Source organism: Setaria viridis, chromosome 6 (assembly GCF_005286985.2).
Source record: "Setaria viridis chromosome 6, Setaria_viridis_v4.0, whole genome shotgun sequence".
NCBI classification, from domain to species: Eukaryota; Viridiplantae; Streptophyta; class Magnoliopsida; order Poales; family Poaceae; genus Setaria; species Setaria viridis.
Window position 1 is genome coordinate 249096 of NC_048268.2, and position 19483 is coordinate 268578.

Sequence of the window (19483 nt, forward strand, 5' to 3'; positions counted from 1 at the left end):
ATAATTTTTAATTCCGAAAAAAAGGAATTCAAAGGAATAGTCTGTCGTGCTGCTGCAGTGATTATATATATTTCCAAAATGTAAATGTTACTTGCTGGTCTGCATGATATGCATGCGTAAACTAGCTAGGAAAAGTGCTAGTCGGTCTTTTTCCTGCTTTTGCTGGTCGTTGGCTTTTGGCAGTCAGATTAAGACACAACCTGTGTTGAATGCAGGCATGCAGCAGCACACATCATATCCATCGACACATATATAGATACAGATGGTGAAATGACAATGTCATTTCGCATCAGCATGACTCAATAAATTGAAAATATTGCACGTCCTTTTTTTTCCTTTTCTCAGTACATTTGGGACATCAACATCAAGGCTTGTTTGCACCTGCAATCATATATATGTAGTACTGGTCCACACCATGATGAGAGGTTAGTTGAGATTAAGTATCATTAGATTCTTTATCAATTATATTTTCATAGTATATCTATTTGATGTCATAAATCTTTATATTTTTCTCTATAATTTTGGTTAAACTTAAGATGCTTTGACTCTCCAAGATTCTTGGAATGACTTACAATTTGGGACGAAGAGAATAGTATATATATCCATAATAGCAACTTATATCAAGAGCTGTTATCTTAATCTGTATTTGGGCTTTATAAAAGGAGGCAAAGAGAAGGGCTTATTTTGATGGGCCGAAATGCTCAGCCATGCATGATATACACAGGTCCATTTGAAGAGAGTAACCCAATACGTTTTCATGTCTCATTGATATTGTCTCTCAGGCAGACATTAAACGAAGTAGTAGTAAAATGGTGGACACGGGAAATGCAAAACCACTAACGTAACTTATCTTAACTGTTGATTTCTCTCCATCCAACCGTTGATTCACTACTTACTCGTACTTCTCACCTACTCATGATACATATCTCACCATTGATTAAAAAACTGAATGCCTTGGATAGCTCATGTGATCATGTGTACATGTAAAAATTCCATGTGACACCATGCCATTTTCAACAAGTGCAAGGGGAAATAACTAATCAAGTGCTGAAACCACTGAATGTTAATTAATTCACATTGCGAGAAGCTAGCAATATACTTACGAACCAAAGAATCAGTTGATGGATCGTGAGCACCTACAGAGACACAACTAGTAACACTACTACTATATATCTAACAGTGCATCCAATTATTAGCAGCAAATTAACTACGAGGCCCTGATCGATCACTGATCATCAGGTGATGATGATCAGAACCAGACCCTGCATTCTGTTGGATGGAACTCGGGCGGTGGTGCGCCGCCGTCGGTGTGATTCCGCTGCTGGATCCTGAGCGGGCAGTCGATCTTGGGCTTGGGCCCCGGCACGGTGATGACCCAGAGCTTGAGCTTCATGTGCGCGGTGATCTTGACGTCGACGGAGAAGGTGGCGCCCTCGGCGGCTTCCCTCCGGAACCCTGCGGCCGCGACGCCTCCGACGAGCGGGGCGTCGCCGGCGAAGACCGGGTTGAGCGGGCTGGTCTCGCCGGTGTCCTGGAAGAAGTCGGGGAGGGCGGCGTCGGCGAGGCGCTGGCCCTCGTAGTAGGCGTGCGCGGCGACGTCACGGTAGTGGAGGGCGATGCGCTTGTTGGGGTTGCGCAGCTGGAGGGCGAGGGAGAGGTTGTAGTGGAGGATCCACATCCGCGGGGTGAGGTCGAAGACGGAGAGGTCGGCGGAGACGGCGGTGGCGCGGATGATGTGGGGCCGGAACAGGAGGTACAGGACCAGGGCGACCAGGCCGGCGCTGAAGAAGATGCAGGTGAGCACGCTGAAGAGGCAGCTGAGAACGCCGCAGAAGAGGCAACGGCACGGGCAGCACAGCAACGACGACACCGCGCTCGCCTTGCCCATCCTTGGATCGACTTGGAGTAGAGGAATATGTGTGCTTATCGACGATGAAATTAAGATTAAGGTTCCATTTCCATCAACAATGCAAGTGTTTGTGAGGCAAAGCCTGCAGCTGCATGCACTGGAGACTGCAGAGCAGAGAGAGATGGCCGGCCATGAAAGTCGGAGGAAGAGACTCCTTGGTTGGTTGGTTTGTCCTGGTCGTCTTCTTCCATGGACGATGGACGGACGCATGCCGTTGACCCAGGCCCACCTAATAGGTTGACCTTCTTCTGCAACTACGTTGTTGGGCCGGGCCTTTATTCGGGCCTTTAATCACCCATCAAATCTTTTGTTCTGATTTGTGCTTCTTGTTGTATAAAAGCTTAGGTGGGCCTGATGAGCTCTGCTTTTTAATATTCTCTTTTGGTATGATATATACTTGTCTCCAAACCTCGTGTTGCTTGCTACCTTTTTTCTTTTAGGTCCAGGCCTGCCAGACATTCCTCCCCCTGCTATGATGCATGCGCTTCCTTTTGACATCTATCCAGAGTAAATTTCTAACCATCTTGCAATAGAACCTAAGATTCACTTTCACGTATCTTTTGTTTAGAGTAAATATATTCTACGAAACCATCGATCTTGCACTTATCTTTAATTTGCTCGATGCGGCATCAGAGCTCCACTCAGTCCGTTAAATAACCGATGCATTTTAATTATCTACAGATATATTCTCCACAAAGTTGGTAAAAATAATGTCATGAAGCAGCATAGTAAAGCCTAAGCAACTCACCAACATGCAAACAGATGTAACTAAGCTAATGCATCTTGTCGAATAACTATCCATCCATCTAGCCATAATATTAATTTAGGTACGCAGCAAAAACTTGTGAATCTAAAAACGTAAAACACTTATAATTTAGGACGGAAGGAGCACATAATATATATTTTATTTAATATATATTTTATTTAGGTGCACGGCTATTCTGATCCGATGAATGGATATGAAAATTCAAAAAGGTTTTGCGGATCCATCCAAAAAGGTGAATGGATCAGCAGCCCAAATAGTAACGTGTACAATGACGTGCCAACTACAATATGTACCCAGGCGTCCATCCACATCATGCATAAGAGCAGCAGCTGCCCTCCTCGATCTGTTTGTTCATCATCAGGTAGGAACAAGGTACAGTAGAGGTCACTCAAAGCTAGCTAGCTAGCTTCCTTGTTCTACGGCGATCAGCCAGCTTTACCCATCCACTACTCAAAGCAATATAATGCAACAAGCCCTGCTATGCATGCACGATCTTGCAGCATGGATGATGGATGACGTTACCTAACTACATGGTTTATCTTAATCGTTGATTTTTCTCCATCCAACCGTTGATCCACTACCTACCCATGATTCATCTCACAGTTAATTCAAAATTGAATGAATGGTTTGGATAGCTCGTGTGAAAAACAAATTCATGTTCACGCCATATATGAACTGAACAATTAAAGCATGCATGCAGTCATTAAGGACGAGTAGCAGAGTGGACGACGACGGTGAAATCTATATAATTATTGGACAGCAATTCAAGCAGTAGAGATAGATGAAAAGAGTAAAAGGAATTAGGTAGCTAGATGTCGACGACGCATGGTGCGGCGCGGTTGAACTTGAAGTAGCCGAGCCCTCCTCCGGCGTTTGATCCGTAGCTTCCCTGGCCGTCGTTGACGGTGAGCAGCGCCGGGCAGCGCACCCTGAGGTGGTAGTGGCTGGTGATGAAGGCCCCGGCCTTCCACCGGATCCATCCGTCGACGCGGATGGTGACGAGCAGGTACCCCGCCGTCTCGTCCTGCGCGAGCGCGGTGGCGAGGTACGGCGGCAGCGGGACGCCGGCGGCGGAGAGGAAGGGCGCCCAGACGGTGGCGTCGCCGCGGCCCTGGAACATGGGCGGCAGCGCGGTGGCCACCGTCACCTGGAGGCCCCGGTACTCGGCGTACACGTCGGCGCGGTCGTAGAAGATGCCCACGCGCTCGTTCGGGTTGCGCGCCGCCAGCGTCGCCTGCATCGTCACCGCCAGCGCCGAGGAGGAGCTCACGTTGATGCACACGATGTCGACGTTGCTGAGGAAGAAGCGGGGCTTGCTGGGGCGGAGGACAAGCCACACGATCAGCACGATGAGGAGGGCCAGCAGGATGATCCCCGCGACGGCCGCGCAGCACCGGCGGTAAAGCCGCTGCCGCTCGCAGTCCTTGTGCTGGTCGCAGTACTTGATCGACATCCTGTATACCCTACTGATGATGCTTCTTCTTCTTCTTCTTCTTCTTCTTGATCGTGTGTGTGAGAGAGGGAGAGGGAGGAGAGCAGAGCAGAGGAGGAGGAAGAAGGAATATAAGCCAGGAAGCCACCCGCCCGGGCCTTATTACTAGCTGCTACCTAGCTTGCACCATGTATGTATGTATGTATGTAAGTACATATCCGTACACACAACTAACTCGAGTAAAACGAAAACCATGATCCAGTCGAGAGAACCATGGTTGGCAAATTAAAAAGTAGCTTTATTTATGCATGCGATGCGAGTAGCCTAAGTCTGCGTTAAAGGCAGGATGACTCTGGGTAGCGTTAAAGGTGAGGAGGATCGGAAGAAGAGATCCAGATTTTGCTTGGTCCTTGTTGACGTCCATCCATGGCATTGTCATCATCCCAATTCCCATCCCATGTGACCTGCTTCATTCATTGCTGAAAACCGTTAAAACTGCAGACACAGAAAACAGATAGAATCTTCCTAGCTACATATATACAACTGACTGACTGACTGACGTTTTGGACATGTATCTATCAGAAATGAAATGATCAAGTCTGCAAGCAGAGCTGAGAGGAAAAATCAGGCTGCAGCTGACTGACTATAAAGCAGGATGCATGACAAGAAAACACAAGCTACCTACACTTGGATGAATCAAAGCACAGATAGGGTGAGAGTGGACGAGGCTGGTAGGGTGTCCATATCAGGTTGTCAGCAGCTCCAGTCATTTTCAGACCACTGGTCCATGTATTTCCACATCCATCGGTTGCATTGCATGGTTTCCTTTCTTTCTCTTCGAAAATAAAACAACAACAAGAATCAAAGATGAACAAATTCAACACCTTATCTCGATCGCGCTATATACGTACCAGACTCTCTTTTAATTAGTTTTTCTTCCTCAATTTCGATATAATTCTTTACGAGTCAAAAAAGAAAACAAAATATGTGTTTATATGCACACTTAAACTTTACAATAATCTTGTCAGCTAGCTCCCTCTTGTCTCTTCAATTCCATTGCTTTAGTATGGTGCCAATTTCAAAGTGTGATTCAGTTTAGCACTAGAATTAATCAAGCAAAGCAGTTCAACATGGCATTGGCCTGTGCTTGCATTGGTTGGTTGGTTGGTGGCACATCATGCTCAGGAGACAGCAGCTCCAGCACCAGCTGACACCAAGAGAATCAAGGCCGCCTCCTCTCCCTACCATACCACCTCTCTTTCATTCACAACGAACAAATGAATGGCTGGCCCGCTTCTTGCATTCGCTCTATCGGAAATATAATCTCCAGCTACCCTCCAGGTTCTAAGAAAAACATCATATATATCATGTCGATCTCTAATGGAGCTCACTCTCCATGTCTTCACAACCATTACAATTGCAAATACCTAGCTACTTTGTTGTTTCTGATCGATTTGTTTCAGCCGATCCTTATCGTTGGAGTGGAGGGGCTAAGATATGGTCACAGGTCACATCTCCCCTTTTCGGTTGCATGTGTGCCTCCCTTGATAACAAGTGAACACTATAGCACTGTTTCTCTCTGTCTATGTCTCTTGCTCACCTGCATCCAGCGTGATCTCTAAGGGTCAAGGCTCAGGAGGGGTCAAATCTGCCGTTCCACCCAAAGAACGAGAGCGCCTTCTTTTCATAACTAAGCAATCGGAATATGCATTATTAGTAGCTTAAAGGAGGCCCTCAAAATCATCCATGCATGTACTAATTTATGTTAATTACTATGAGAATCTAGGAAACCAAAGCCCGCAGTTTTTCTAGACATTAGCAAGGGATGATTTGCTGACTTGACACATACTTTACCCTTTAAACCTGAGATGGCTACTAACCCCTAGTTATTTGGGGAATGTTTTTCTGAGGTTCTACCTAGCTCCAGAGAAAAAGAGAAAAGCACCTGATGTTGCTGTTGAATACCATTCTAGCTACCTGTACTTTTCAGTTGTGTTGGACCAAACCTTCGTACTTAAAACTAGTACAATAACCCACCAGCCATCATAAATAATCAGGACTTGATAGGAAGAACAAAGTAAAAAAGAACAATAATCTTAATTACTTTGATGGCAGTAGTAGTGGTGGGTCAATAACAAAAAGGTACAGTTCATCATTAATTTCTAACCCACTCTCTTCAGTGTTTTGTTGCTACGCAACAACAACCCGTCATTTTCTACTTCTCATGAATCCTCATCAAGCCCAAAATATATCAGGAATTGAATTGAAGGCGCACTAACGAGCTACTAAGGGATTACTCACCAGCCATCTAGTAGAATAGAAATGACAGGTTTCAGTGGAGGGTTCTAGTGAAAGAGAGAATCTGTGCTTTATATAATTTGGTCCACCCACAAATGGCGTGCTTGCACAAGCATGACATCATATAGAAATCGGTGGAAGTACTTTTTGGTATGTCCAAAAAGCGTCAAACTTTGCGATGGGAACTGAGGTTTAAGCAAACATGATAGCAGGATTAGTTAGGTCACTGGTACTAGAGGCTTGTCTTCCCACAGAGAAAGTAACGATTGGAAGGCAAAAAGGCAACGGAATGATCGAAAATCACCTAGCATGATATGAACAGTGAAGTGGGAAAGTGCAGAAAAATAAAGGAGATGGAGCTTGCAGAATACTGAATCCAAGTATATTCGAAGAAAGAAGCCTAGTTAGCCGGCCCTGTCAAGAGGGTACCGATCAATCCAAAACAAAAGCAGGAAGAATATATCGCAAATAAAGAGGATGCAGCCACAAACGTGTCATCTTTCCCGGTGATTCTTATCCACGAAATTGCTGTCTCCAAAGACGACCAGAGAGAGTTTGTTGCGACGACCTCTTTACACGGAGAGGTAAAGATGATTTGGCTTGAGCAGCAGGCAACCCAGACAAGGACAAGGACATTTTTTTTTTGAGGATTGCATGCATGACATTGAGGAGCAGGAAAACTAAACCGGTAGTAACCGCAAGTGAAAGAGTTTTCCTTAATAAAGATAAGACGATACTACCAGATTTTCATCAAGTGGCACCGAATAGAGGAATTTGCTGGCAAGTAGTATATAATCTAGAAATATAATACTACGAGCTACTAGCTAGTGTGCACATACAAGGAAAGGGGAAAAAAGGAAGGCATCTGCTTCTAATTTCAGACCTACTGGATTCAGGTTTTTGATCTGGATGATCCCATTCCCTGGAAATGCAAGCAGCTCAGCCTGGACGCGGCTGGGGTGCAGCATGGGGGGACTGAGGAATATAATTGGGCCCAGACCAGCCCAACCCACTCAAACTCTGCTGCACTCAGTCCATTGCTCTCAAAAAAAAAACTCAGTCCATGTGTTAATTAGGCCGGGCTTCTTTTGTGCACATGCCCCTCGCTCAAAAAATAAAATGACTACGTAGTTGCGTATTGATTCAACAGACTTGAGCAAGCGTTTTTTTTATAATATATATCTCTATCTCTACTCTAAGAAAAGTAAAAGTATTCCTCCGCTCGCTTTCGTCCCGCGGTAAACTGCGTTAGCGTCGTCCGATCTCCTTCCGCAGTCCCGCACCCTCTCCCTTCGTCCATTCTTGAGCTCCGTCCCCAATCCCACCCCGTGCCCGCCGCCTCGCCACCCTATCTTGCCCCTCCCCGTGCCTGCTGCCGTGCGCCGTCCTCCCCTGCGACAAGCCCGCCACCGCTGCCCCTCTTTCCTCGCCTGCACCAAGCTTGCCACCGCGGCCCTTCTTTCCTACCCTGCGCCAAGCCTGCCGCCGCCGCCAAGCTTGGAGATGAGGACCCTGCCCGGGTCGGCGAGCTCGGCCAGCTAGGGGTCGGCTGTCACCCTCAATTTTAAGGACAAAATCAAGTGCATTAAATACATATACGCTAGGATCAAGTTACACACATGTACAACATAAACGAATACCAAAGAAAGTGCCATAACGAAATAAAGAGAGTGTTAACCATTATTACATGAACGAAAATCTCAAATAAACCACAAAGTCTATTTATTATGCAACGAAACTCCAAAGATAGCAACGACTCCACAGGCAGCTGACTGAAAAACTGTACGCCTAGAACTCCTCAAAATCGTGCAGGTACCCCTCCAGATTAGATTGGTCTGAACAACGGTTTTGCAAGGGTGAATACACTTATGGTTGGTACTCAACAAGTCATGGGGAACAGTATAATGTAAGGTAAATTAAGGTATGGCTAAGGCTTAAACAGCATCAGCTTTTAATTTAGTTGGTCAAATTTTATTAGCAATTAACTAGATGTAAGTTTATACCACCCGAAATTAAACAAGGACATGAATAAAGTAATAACATAACCATAAATGAAATGACAATAATTTAAATCCATCTTTCGATAGCATTATCATGTGAGGGTTCAAGCCGCTTTTAACTGTGAGCACGACTGATCAATCAGTTTTACACTCTGTAGAGGTTGCACAATTTTACCCAACAGTCGCGTAAAAGTTCAGATGAACTTTGGACCCAACCATGCGGTGTTTGCAAGGCACCAAACCACACTACCAAGGTGTGATCGCATAGGGACGCTACAAGACCTTTACAAAGATTCGCTAGTTAAAAGTAGCCCGCTAAGGTTTCCAGATCAGTAGTAGTAAGGCATCTCACCCAATCTACCGCCGCCCCTCTTGCCCTTTCGGTAAGACTGCTTTAAACTAGAGTCTCTAATTACTTAGCCAAAACTAGAACTATGATAGTTCCAGTGGTTGCACTGTTTTTCTGGGTGGTTCTCCATATTCAATTTAACATTTGTGATCTTGACTTAATGAAAGATATAGCATAAATGATACCAAATCAATAAAGATCCAGATTAAACCACCATAACCATATTTGAGCGCTAAGCATGAACTACCCAACATAAATTTAACCCGGTTGGTCAAGGCAAAGGTAAAGAAACCTAGGACATCCTTAATTGGGCCCATCAAGATTAAACTATACTGTACATGGCAATGTTGTATAGAACATGAAAGTAAAGGTGAATAGGACTTAAAAGGAATGATAAGGACACGACTTGCCTTCTTGACCTTGCTCCTGCTGCTCATACTCTTCAAAAGTTGCTCTTCGTACCCCTCGAACTGCTTTCCTTCTACACGCGTCACACGAGCACATACAGACAAATAAATACAATACATAAGAAAAAAGTACACCAGTCATAATTAAACAAAGAAAACAAGTTTGAAAAGCTATTCTATGCATTAAGTACACCCATCATAATTAAATAAAGAAAACAAGTTTGAAAAGCTATTCTATGCATTAAAACGAACACACGAATATAAAGAACATTAAAAACGGAACTATAAAGCAAAAGATACGCTTAAAACAAGATGAAGTTGCATAGCTGCGAGAAAAACAGGGATCTGGTTTTAAATAGTTTTGAACTGCGGGAGGGCAGTGGCGCAAAACGTATAAACTGCAGAGGCTAAAAATGCAAAAGCGGCACGGCGCGCGATTGCTGACCGGTACAGACCGGATTGACTCGCGAGCGGGCGAAGCTACGCCGTTGGATCAGGATCCCGCGGCTGGTGGCGAAAGCGACGATGCACGCGGCGGCGATCCTAGTACAAAGGAATCCTCTACATCATCACAGTATAATATATGAGGTTATTAGGTAATTAACCTTTTTTTTTAAAAAGTGAGGAACATAGCTTGCTTGACTGCGTCGTCTCGCCCTTGTGCTATTTGCTTGGTCTGTAATAATTAACCCAATTAATTAAGCTACATATATAGCTTGGTGGGTTTAAATTCTTGCTTATAATTAACTTGAATTAGCTATATATATGATGGACCAGGAATCGGTCCGATCGACAGTTACTTACTTTTACCACTCAGACGTAATAGTAGGTTTACTTTTTAGGATCGGATCAGCTTGCTTGAATCCAGCAATCAGTTAGTGACTACTCGATCAGCCTGAATTAACGTTGCAGGCAGAGAGAGAGAGAGAGAGAGAGAGAGAGAGAGAGAGAGAGAGAGAGAGGGATCGACGATGGAGCTAGCGATAGATCGAGTCAACACGAGACGATGCGCTTGAATTGATGGAATGAAATACTTCTGGCATGAACGAAAGCATGCTGATGGAGGATCGAAAGGTTTTTCCTAGCTTGTGCCGTCACATCTATCACATCCTGCAGGGGTTGGATCGGACTTGTTCAAACCATCCAGCAGCAGGCCATCAACTGAATTTCGTCTTGGCTCTACCACAAATCATGTATGTAGCTAGTAGTATTAGCTTGGTAATAACGTAGCTTTGCTATGATCGAGTACTCGAGTGCTTTGTTGACCTCTTCTATTCTATCCCTCGTCACACGCCAACAGTGCGTCGTGCTAGCTCTTGACCTCTCTAGCTACTGTCATATCAATGGAAGAAGACGCAATCTCCCTTGGTTTACCTTTTCTGTTCTTTAGGTGACTCTGTCTATATAAACCCTAGCTACTACGTGTGCTCTGCTCACCTAAGAGGGCCATCCGATCGACCCATTCCATGCTGGCCTGCTGGAGTGGACGTCGTCGTCTTTGCTGATCGACGCCATCACCTTGCTGCCACCACCAATTCAGTCCTTGCAAGCTCCATCCAAGCCATATTGCATACATCGATCGATCGATCGATCGAGCTCCTCCCCCGTCATGTCAAGTAAGTCAATCAACATGGAGCCATCCTCTACGAGCGCGACAACCACGTCCTCCTCGCATCGCGGCGGCGGCCGGGAGCTGCAGGGCCCGCGCCCGGCGCCGCTCAAGGTCCGCAAGGGCTCCCACAAGATCAGGAAGCCGCCGCCGCAGCAGGTGCGGGAGCCGGTCATCATCTACACATTGTCGCCCAAGGTCGTGCACGCCGACGCCAGCGAGTTCATGTCCGTCGTGCAGCGCCTCACCGGTGCCACGGCGTCATCCTTATCCTCCTCCTCCGTCCCGGACCATCAGATTCAGGCGTCGTCGCTCCCGTCGTGGTTCCCCTTCTTCAGTAGTGGCCAGTCGTCGGCCTCCGCCGCACTACTCCAGCCGCCGGCGCCACACTTCCCGTTCCAGCTGCAGCACCAGCAAGCAGCAGGAGGGCCGCATGACCTGAACCAGCAGGTCATCTCGCCCGCGGCACGCCTCGCCGCCATTGAGCAGGCGAGGAGTTCATCCGGTGTTACTGCCGGAGGCCTACTGCCGCCATTCCCGAGCATCCTGTCGCCAGAGTCGCTCCCGGCGATCCAGCCGAGCTTCTTCTCCCCGCCGGCCGGAGCAGGCGGCGGTGGCATCAACCTGTTCGGCGAGCTCATCAGCCCGGCGGCGGCATTTCTTGGTGCAGGTGCAGGGGCCACCCAGGCCGGTGCAACAACAAGTCATCAAAATCCTGTAATGTTGCAGCAGGCAGAAGCGTCGCCGTCGGCTGGTGCCTACTACTGCTGGGATCTCTTCAACAACCGGCACCACCAAAACTAATAACTTTTTTATTATAAAATGCAAACGAGAAGCGGTCGTACCGTACGTGGTCGTTCTTGTCTGCTACTTGCATGCATGCATCATCTCAGCTGAAAGTAACAACCATACAAGAACATGATCGAGTCCTGCCCTGTGGACTAGCTAGCTACTGCCCGGGTTGACAATGTCCTTTCTCCTTGGCTTGCCTATCCTTTCTGCTAGGTGGCATATATATGTTGAATATTTCATTATTTTTTACACACAGAAACATATGCCTATATATTAATTTTGGCAGCATGCATGAGAAATGGATTCAATTTTCATTCGTCGTCGTCGCTCTGTGTTTGCTTTGTAATAAAATTAACTAAAACAAATTTGTGAAAACTCTGCCTGTGCACAACAGAATAGCTTGTCCTAAAATTAACTAAAATGGAGGAAAGGGGAATAAACAAAAAAAATTGAAAAACTAATTCCGACCTGCCGGATTCGAACCAGCGACCTAAGGATTTAGCTGCGCACACTACAGTCCTCCGCTCTACCAACTGAGCTAAGGTCGGTTTCTGCCAACGGTCGGATAACAAACATATTATCCAATAGTTAGCCTTCCTCCCTATCAGATAAACTAAGGGACAGAGAAACACACTAGCAGCAGACGGGTACGTGTTTTATGTATTTCCCAAAAAGGGTGCCACGTGCTTTCCTGTGTTCGATTTCAATCTCAAATGTATCAACTTTCCATACAGCCCACTGTACGCCAAGGGTGTTGTTCCAAATGCCACCATTCTATACTGTACATCAATCAAGCCCCAACACCAAAAAGACACCCTAAGCCTAACACTGGCATCTGCATGCGTCTCACTTGTTAAGAAACTTCTCCTTTTGTAAGCCACCCTTCTCTAACGCTCTGATTTCTTCTGCATCTTCGCCCTGGTACGACGATTGCCTCCCTTTGGTGCCTATTCAAAACAACGCTCAAATCAGAACATACAAGCGTGGCTGTGGTTCCACATATGCAACATTTTCAGTGGGTCATGCTACCTGAACATGCTGTAACATGTCTTCAAGTTCTACAATGATCTCCGCGAAAGTCGGGCGTGCATCAGGATCTTCATTCCAACACCGTCGAATCAGTTTCGACAATCTTGGGTGAACGCTTGCAGGAATGTCCAAGCGCAACCCCTGTTGCAAGGGGGAAGATGTGTGCGATAAAGAACAATAAAATTTGGTACTGTACAACTTAAAAATTATTTAGTGCCAGTGGAAATGGTAATTCTCCTTGAAAAGTGATATGGGTTATCTTTGGCCAGTTCGGGACAGCTGAATGCTACCGCTTATACAGTGATGTTAGTTTCATTGTGATATAAAAATGACACCAGTAGGTTTACCCTGACAAGTACCAATAAATAAATCTATCCAAAAAGAGGACATAGCCAATATTGGAGACAGAAATTCATACCTGCCTTACACCTAATGCAGCTTGCAAGGGCGTCATGTTGTCATATGGGACCTATGGTGCAATTAAGACTTCATGTTACCTTTAATAAACAAAATACTTATGTTCAAATGACTCAGCAGTAATCCAAGCTGAATTCAACACCAGGGTGTACCTTTGAAGTTGCCAACTCCCATAGAACAATGGCGAAGCTGAATACATCTGCTTTGTTATCATAAGGCTTATGATTAATTATCTGTCAAGATAACTAATTCTTGTGAGCAAACGATGCAAACTTAATTTCTAGGCAGAATTCTTTTAAGGGAAAAACACTTTGTTGCAGGAAGAAGGAAAACATTTTGCAAAGAATTCCTATATTTTTCTCTAAATGGACTTTGGAGAACCGTTACAATAAGTAAAAGAAAATTGTACTAGGTTTGATCTTAACTGGATAGGTGAAATAAGCCACCTGTGCATGAATGGACCCTGAATTTCAGGAAGGAGTTTAAATCTGCCTTCCATGGAGTGAAAGAGTCTAAAAAAATGTCAAGCTAGTCGTTTAGACCAGGCATTACAAGGCAAGGGGCTCATCTTATGCACAGTTTTCGGGGAAATTTGAGTTTACATGCAGAACTTAGAATCCCAGTGATGATGTTAGCCAAATAGCTCTTATTCTCAATGAGCAGATAACAGATTGACTAAAAGAAAAAAAAATTGTCAGAACTTTTGGTTCATTTGGAAATTATAAATAACTGTTCTAAGATAAACAATAGAGTACTGTGCAGAACAAAAAAGTAAGCAGGGCATTGAAAATGCCTGTACTAATGAAAGACAAACCAAATCTCAAAGGGTAAAAAGGAGCTCAAGCACACCTCTGGTGCCATCCATCGATAGGTTCCAGTTTCAGCAGTCATCTGCCCCTCCTGACTTCCATGTCGTGCCACACCAAAGTCCGCAATCTTTATGACCTATTTTCAGAAGCAGATCTACAATGTAACAACTTGGTATTGGGTTGAATGCCATGAGAAAAACATGTGCCATGCTCTGTCATCAACACAGTTTCTTGTAAAATACAAGATAACCGACATACATAGTTACAACTCGAAGTTGAAACTGCAAGTTCAAGAAACACATATTTCTCTAAATGCAATTGGATGCACTCAAACAGCAGAGGATTCTTCGTGTCTACATATTTCCATCATGATTGTGAAACTTACAAAGGATTTCTTGGAGATTTAAAATAACCCCCCTTGAAAATGCTATTTTCTGCATGCCATTGCTAGTCTGCCAGAAGTGGATTCTCATTTGTAAACCTTCAGGTGCTCAAAGAAATGATATTACACAACAGCAATTCCATCTAAGTCTCTGATTGAAAAACCAAGTGGAGTAGTATGCAAAATACTGGCAGCCTTTATGTCATTGCTAGATTTCATACGGCATATAGGAAAGTCAAAAGAAAATGGGCACCGAAAATTAGCTTTAAAGTATCGAATAAGTGTCATACTTGATCATAGCCTATTAGAAGATTTGCAGTCTTCAGATCTCTGTGGATGATGTCATTCTGGTGTAGATAATCCATTCCTTTTGAGATGCTGATAGCAATTTTTAGGATTGTGACTAGTTCCAAAAAGTTACTGTGCTTGTGAAGAAAGTCATATAAATTCCCTCCAGGCATGTATTCTGAAAGAATAGAAGCAACCACAAAAGAGAACGTCATTAGCTGCATCTTGCAGCTGAGCTAATAGAAAACAGAAAGCATCAAACGAGGGAATGAACAGATGCACAATAGACAGATGATAGGACTACACTATGACTACATAGTTTCCCTACTCAGGCACATAGGCACCGATATTAAAACCATAAACCGTTAAAGGTTAAGGGACTCAATGACTTGTTCCCAATACATACATAATGAACTAGAGGTGTATTATCCGTCACAATTTAAGAGTGTGCATGTGAGATGATAACCATTTATTCGCAGGGCATGTGTACATGAGAACAATGCCACTTTCATTTGAGTTTACAACAATGGTTAAGAGGAAATTATGCAATCCCACCCAAAAAGTGAAACGAGGATTGATGAATATTTTGGAAGAAAGATACCTGTAACGATGCAATAGTATGGATGCTTTATGCATGCCCCATAGAATCGAAGAATATTATCATGTTGAACTCTCCTGGAGAAAAAGTATCTAGAATCAGTTACAGCAAAATGTTAAACTGGTTCATTCAATTATTATGTCCAGTGAAAACTTGCCTTAGAATAAGTACTTCTTGCAGGAACTCAATTTCTGAAGGGTTGTTTAGATTGGTAATTCTGAGACACTTTATAGCGACATCAAGACCATTGTAAGTTCCTCGATACCTGTGAAAGAGAACATGAATGGGAACTGCTGCATACTAAACTCTTGTATGGCTTTAAATATGAAAAACAAACATAGTTTAATACACAATAGCAATTTGTAAGCTGGCTTCATGACAGTACAGCAATTTAAAATTGTTTATTTCATTGTCAACAGATGGCACAGTATGCGTAGATGAATCCTATAGAGGCTAGGCAGGCACACTGGCAATGTTAGCAGTGAAGTGACACAGTGGACACAGCATTTCCAATAAATTAATGTGATGATATTACTAGTAGGAAATAGTTCTTACAAGTCTGCGGAAGATCCGGATGCAATCTTTTCCCCCTTTGCTAGCATGTTCCAGTCGATTTCAGAATCTCCAACCTTTTGTTGTAGGTCGCTTATTTTATCCGATGTTGAAGAATTTGTGGAATTAGATGGTGATACCTGAATATTACATGGAAATAATACGAATGTGGACAAAATGTTAACAATGCCATGCTGACTAAGATTAGAGCCATCTACTGTGTGACAAACGACTCAAAACAAGCATGCATATAGCTTATTCATGATTAAGTTGAAACTGAAATATGCTAAAAATAACAGTGCATCATACATTTTTTTGTGTTAAGGTCTCCTTAATCTTCGCGATCAAATCATCTGTCTCCTGCATTGAACAATTGCAAGATGAGCGACATTTTCCCACAACCCTTGCGTAGTTGCATATATAAGAGAACATGGTAATGGATTTGATGGTTCATCACTATGTGTATTAGAAATGTGAGCTGATAGTAAGTGATTGACATTGCAAATTAACATATCCCTATAAACAATTCTGAACTCATAGTCAAAATCCAGAAACAAAATAGAACACTACTTCCATGATGCTATAAACAGTCCAGGACTAAGCATGTGCATGCTCAAAATTCACCTCTGTCTCCCACCCATCAACGACAAAAACATCCAAACAAAGGCCATCTTTTGTAGAGTAAACATGAGCTTCCTGAATATTCAACCCAACCTCCGAGAGCAACGCAGTAAGCTGTAGAACAACCATTTGCCATAAGAAACTCGACGCATAAATATGTATGAAAATGCCAAGTACGCGAACTGGAAGGTGGACATTACCCGGCTTAGGAGCTTTGGCCTGTCACTAGAAGAGAAAATGATCTCATGGAGAAGCTGAGCTTTCAGATCACCTCTGTATAAAATCGATTTAACCAAAAGTCACGAAACCTAAGAAGTAAACATTGTAAACTGTGGATGCTATATTTGTTCAGAATAGAGAGAGAAGGAAAAGCAGCACTTTATAAGTGAGTCCAATCATCACCACAAGAAGGAAAGGAAGCATAGGCCATAGGGAGTATGTGCCGATAAAGTGAAGAAGTACCTACCTAGAGGAGATAGACGTGGAATCATTGGCGTGCACAGTAGTCTTTCTTCTCTCCAAACTGAGGTCCTCCAGCAACCTTTGACACGGGTCCTCTTGATTATCGCCAATGCCGTCACCATCCGCTCGAAGTGGCATGCTCTGCTCATCGAGGCAGGAAGAGCAACACGAGACAATTAATCATCATCATCATCATCCCCTTGTCAACTCAAATCAGTGTTCCCCTTGTTGACACTGACACACAATGCAAAAGAGAGGGACCTTGAGGTATCGCGCGTGGAAGACGGGTCGCTTCTCGGGGTCCGCGCACTCTTGGAGGATCTCCCAGTGCAGGAGGACATCCTCGGCCTTGCCTTCGACGTCGAGGTCGAAGTCAAAGATGTACCTTCGGGGCAGCCTCTGCAGGTGGCGGGCGAGGCGGCCATGGAAGGATGGGTCGGCGAGCTTCTGGCCGTGTCTCCCCGTCAGGCGGAGGCGCTCGCAGATCCTCCTCTGCACCGCGTGGAGGTCCGGCTGGGACTGGGAGTCGCGCGGCGACCGTGGCGCCGGAGAGCTCTCGCCCGTACCCTCCTCCAAGTCCTGCGGCTCCTCCTCCCCGACGCGCCGCGACGGAGCCATCGGCCGGCCGGAATCTTGGAAACTCAGGCGGTTGCGTTGCGCGCCTGGGTGGGACCGGCCGGCCTGGTCGGGGCACCCTAGGCTAGTATTTATAGAGGGGCTCCGGCCGGCCGGCCGGCGGGGAGACCGCCGATTGGATTGAAGAAGACGACGACGGCCATGGAATGGAATGGACGACGCTGACCCAAGCACAATTTTCCTTCCTTTTAACTGCTACTAGTAGAGTAGTATCAATTACCACTTGCTTTGGATCGGTTAAAGCATTTTGGCCACCGTGATATATACTCTAACAATGAAAAACATGACAAATAAATAATCCGAACATTAATTTAGAAAAAAAGTGTATTTTCCATCCACGAAGGGATATTTCAATTGGCGTGAGTCGACTTCTAAACAAATTAAACCCGTGCACTACTCATTCATCCATGTATCCTTAATGATGATTTAGTACCATATTACCGTGTTTTAAGCTATGAAATCATCTGACTAATCACTATTAACACATATCATAAAATATAGAGCTTCATTTTAGACATAATAAGGGTAACTACATCAAAATAAAGAGACTAAACATTTGCAAAGATGGGATAGAAAGAGGGAATGGAGTAGGATAGACGTGCTTGCTGACTCATGTGTGACTGTATGTCTTCTTCTGTATAACAAAGCTTGGTTGATAGCGTTGTTTTGTGTAAACTAATGTCAGCTGCTGTGCGAGGCTTGAATGCGTAAGCAAAAAATCAGAAATGACGTAGTACGTTAGTGTAAGGAGCACTTGTTGTTTCGAGATACGAATCCCATTTGTTTATCTCGGTCATCATGAAGACCTGGCGCCGTGCGTGCAATTTGAAGGTAAGTGACCTCTCTTTTACATGGTTTAAAAGCACAAATATTGTTAGGCATATCCTGTGCGAGGCAAGTTGTTGTTTTTTCCCTTCTCCTAATAAAAATTCAGCAAATCCATTGCCGTCTGTTCAAAGACATATAATCACAGATAGTCAACACTTTATTTGTCTATAAAAAACAATCATAAATGAAAAAAAATGATGGATCGGCCGGACCAGATCGATAGATCATCATCAACTTAACCTGAAATATTTTCTATGAATTAAAATGAGGCTGTTAAAGTTGCAGATCGCAGAAGTGTTATGTTGATTTGGCTTGTCAGAAACAAGCTTTAATTTGCATTGCATTGTCGTCCAAAAAAACAAATTCTGCAGGCTGCATGCAGCTGAGAAATGGATCGAGATCGATGAAACCAATAATCAGTCGTACAAGCTGAGGTGTCATTCAGGACCAAATAACTACATTGATAATGTCATTATTCTTAGTTGATGGAGCCCATAACCATGATTATAATCTACTTGTGCAATATCCACACAGGATGGTGAACAATATGAAAAGTAATATATCCAACAACATTGGCAGCATATATAGTGTTGGTGGTCCCGGTCCTTTTGCATCCAACATCATCGATGCGTTGGTTTTAGCGGTCCTCAAAATTTGTTTAGCCCGAGAACTTGTTATTTGCGCCACTAATATCATCAATTAACATATTCTCGCCTGTCTAAAAAAATTGTGTGTTCACCAGTTACGCATAAAATATGTTCTATGAGCACAAAAAGTTGCTCTAAAATATGACGACTAATAGAGCAATGGATAGACGAATGAGGGAGTAGGTGGAGAAACACGGAACAAACAGCCTCTAACGTTATCCTTGATCATCTTTTCCTTGGTTGGATCTTACGTATTCCTGTCTCCATGGGCCGACAAATGGGATCCTAATACCTTTTGATACTCATGAAACGTTTCGCTGTAGCAATTCATGATATATTGTAAGAGGTAATAGTAGCATGCTGTTCTAGAATCATCTGAAAATTTTGAAGCAAAGAAAAGTTTTGGGTAGGAATTTGGTACAGCACCAAGAGGCTTATAACTAATAATATAAAGTGTCCAAACAAATATAAGAACAATCAACGACCAACCAAACAATCAAACCGAACAGCAGCACGTAGCAGACAAGGGTACTTACTTGGTCGACACATGTATGCTTCCAGATGCAAAAATTTCATCAAATTCAATCTCTCAGTTAGAAAAGGAAGAAGGACATCCACAAAATTCCAACAACATGTTATTAACGAATATAGA

General features: G+C 44.1%; 4 protein-coding genes and 1 non-coding gene across 6 annotated transcripts; 1 reads left to right on the top strand and 4 right to left on the bottom strand.

Moving 5' to 3' along the window:
• Positions 1 to 1051: 1051 nt before the first annotated feature.
• Positions 1052 to 3161, bottom strand: LOC117862207 (NDR1/HIN1-like protein 10). Its single transcript, XM_034745737.2, has one exon. The coding sequence runs from the start codon at positions 2117 to 2119 to the stop codon at positions 1250 to 1252; it is 870 nt and encodes a 289-aa protein (XP_034601628.1). The 5' UTR covers positions 2120 to 3161; the 3' UTR covers positions 1052 to 1249.
• Positions 3162 to 3316: 155 nt separating this feature from the next.
• On the bottom strand, positions 3317 to 4745 carry LOC117862208 (NDR1/HIN1-like protein 1). Its single transcript, XM_034745738.2, has one exon. The coding sequence runs from the start codon at positions 4126 to 4128 to the stop codon at positions 3484 to 3486; it is 645 nt and encodes a 214-aa protein (XP_034601629.1). The 5' UTR covers positions 4129 to 4745; the 3' UTR covers positions 3317 to 3483.
• A 5756-nt stretch (positions 4746 to 10501) lies between these two features.
• Positions 10502 to 12113, top strand: LOC117861394 (uncharacterized). The gene has a single exon (XM_034744943.2). It carries the CDS (start codon positions 10771 to 10773, stop codon positions 11572 to 11574), a length of 804 nt encoding a protein of 267 aa, XP_034600834.1. The 5' UTR covers positions 10502 to 10770; the 3' UTR covers positions 11575 to 12113.
• TRNAY-GUA (transfer RNA tyrosine (anticodon GUA)) lies at positions 12025 to 12110 on the bottom strand. Its single transcript is given in 2 exon segments — positions 12025 to 12060; positions 12074 to 12110. It is a non-coding gene; the product is annotated as a tRNA-Tyr (tRNA).
• Positions 12114 to 12196: 83 nt separating the features above from the next.
• Positions 12197 to 17566, bottom strand: LOC117861393 (serine/threonine-protein kinase STY8). 2 transcript variants are annotated; one of them, XM_034744938.2, is made up of 14 exons: positions 16982 to 17563; positions 16725 to 16861; positions 16459 to 16531; positions 16262 to 16372; positions 15947 to 15997; positions 15641 to 15777; positions 15243 to 15350; positions 15089 to 15162; positions 14490 to 14665; positions 13858 to 13953; positions 13161 to 13241; positions 13010 to 13060; positions 12592 to 12732; positions 12197 to 12509 (listed from the first exon to the last, which is right to left on the bottom strand). In XM_034744938.2, exons 1-14 carry the CDS (start codon positions 17336 to 17338, stop codon positions 12450 to 12452), a joined length of 1653 nt encoding a protein of 550 aa, XP_034600829.1. In that variant the 5' UTR covers positions 17339 to 17563; the 3' UTR covers positions 12197 to 12449. The 2 variants fall into 2 exon arrangements, with proteins under 2 accessions (XP_034600829.1, XP_034600832.1); XM_034744941.2 differs by lacking the exon at positions 12197 to 12509 and having other exon boundaries at positions 12593 to 12732; positions 13161 to 13207; positions 16982 to 17566.
• Positions 17567 to 19483: the final 1917 nt, after the last annotated feature.

What these genes read in the sequence shown, in the direction of transcription:
- LOC117862207 (XM_034745737.2), bottom strand. Translation starts at nt 2,119, where the DNA reads ATGCGTCCGTCCATCGTCCATGGAAGAAGACGACCAGGACAAACCAAC.
- LOC117862208 (XM_034745738.2), bottom strand. Translation starts at nt 4,128, where the DNA reads ATGTCGATCAAGTACTGCGACCAGCACAAGGACTGCGAGCGGCAGCGG.
- LOC117861394 (XM_034744943.2), top strand. Translation starts at nt 10,771, where the DNA reads ATGTCAAGTAAGTCAATCAACATGGAGCCATCCTCTACGAGCGCGACA.
- LOC117861393 (XM_034744938.2), bottom strand. Translation starts at nt 17,338, where the DNA reads ATGGCTCCGTCGCGGCGCGTCGGGGAGGAGGAGCCGCAGGACTTGGAG. An exon ending in TCCACGTCTATCTCCTCTAG is followed by an intron (nt 16,532 to 16,724) that starts GTAGGTACTTCT and finishes GATTTTATACAG; the next exon opens with AGGTGATCTGAAAGCTCAGC. An exon ending in AGACCTTAACACAAAAAAAT is followed by an intron (nt 15,778 to 15,946) that starts GTATGATGCACT and finishes TGTAATATTCAG; the next exon opens with GTATCACCATCTAATTCCAC.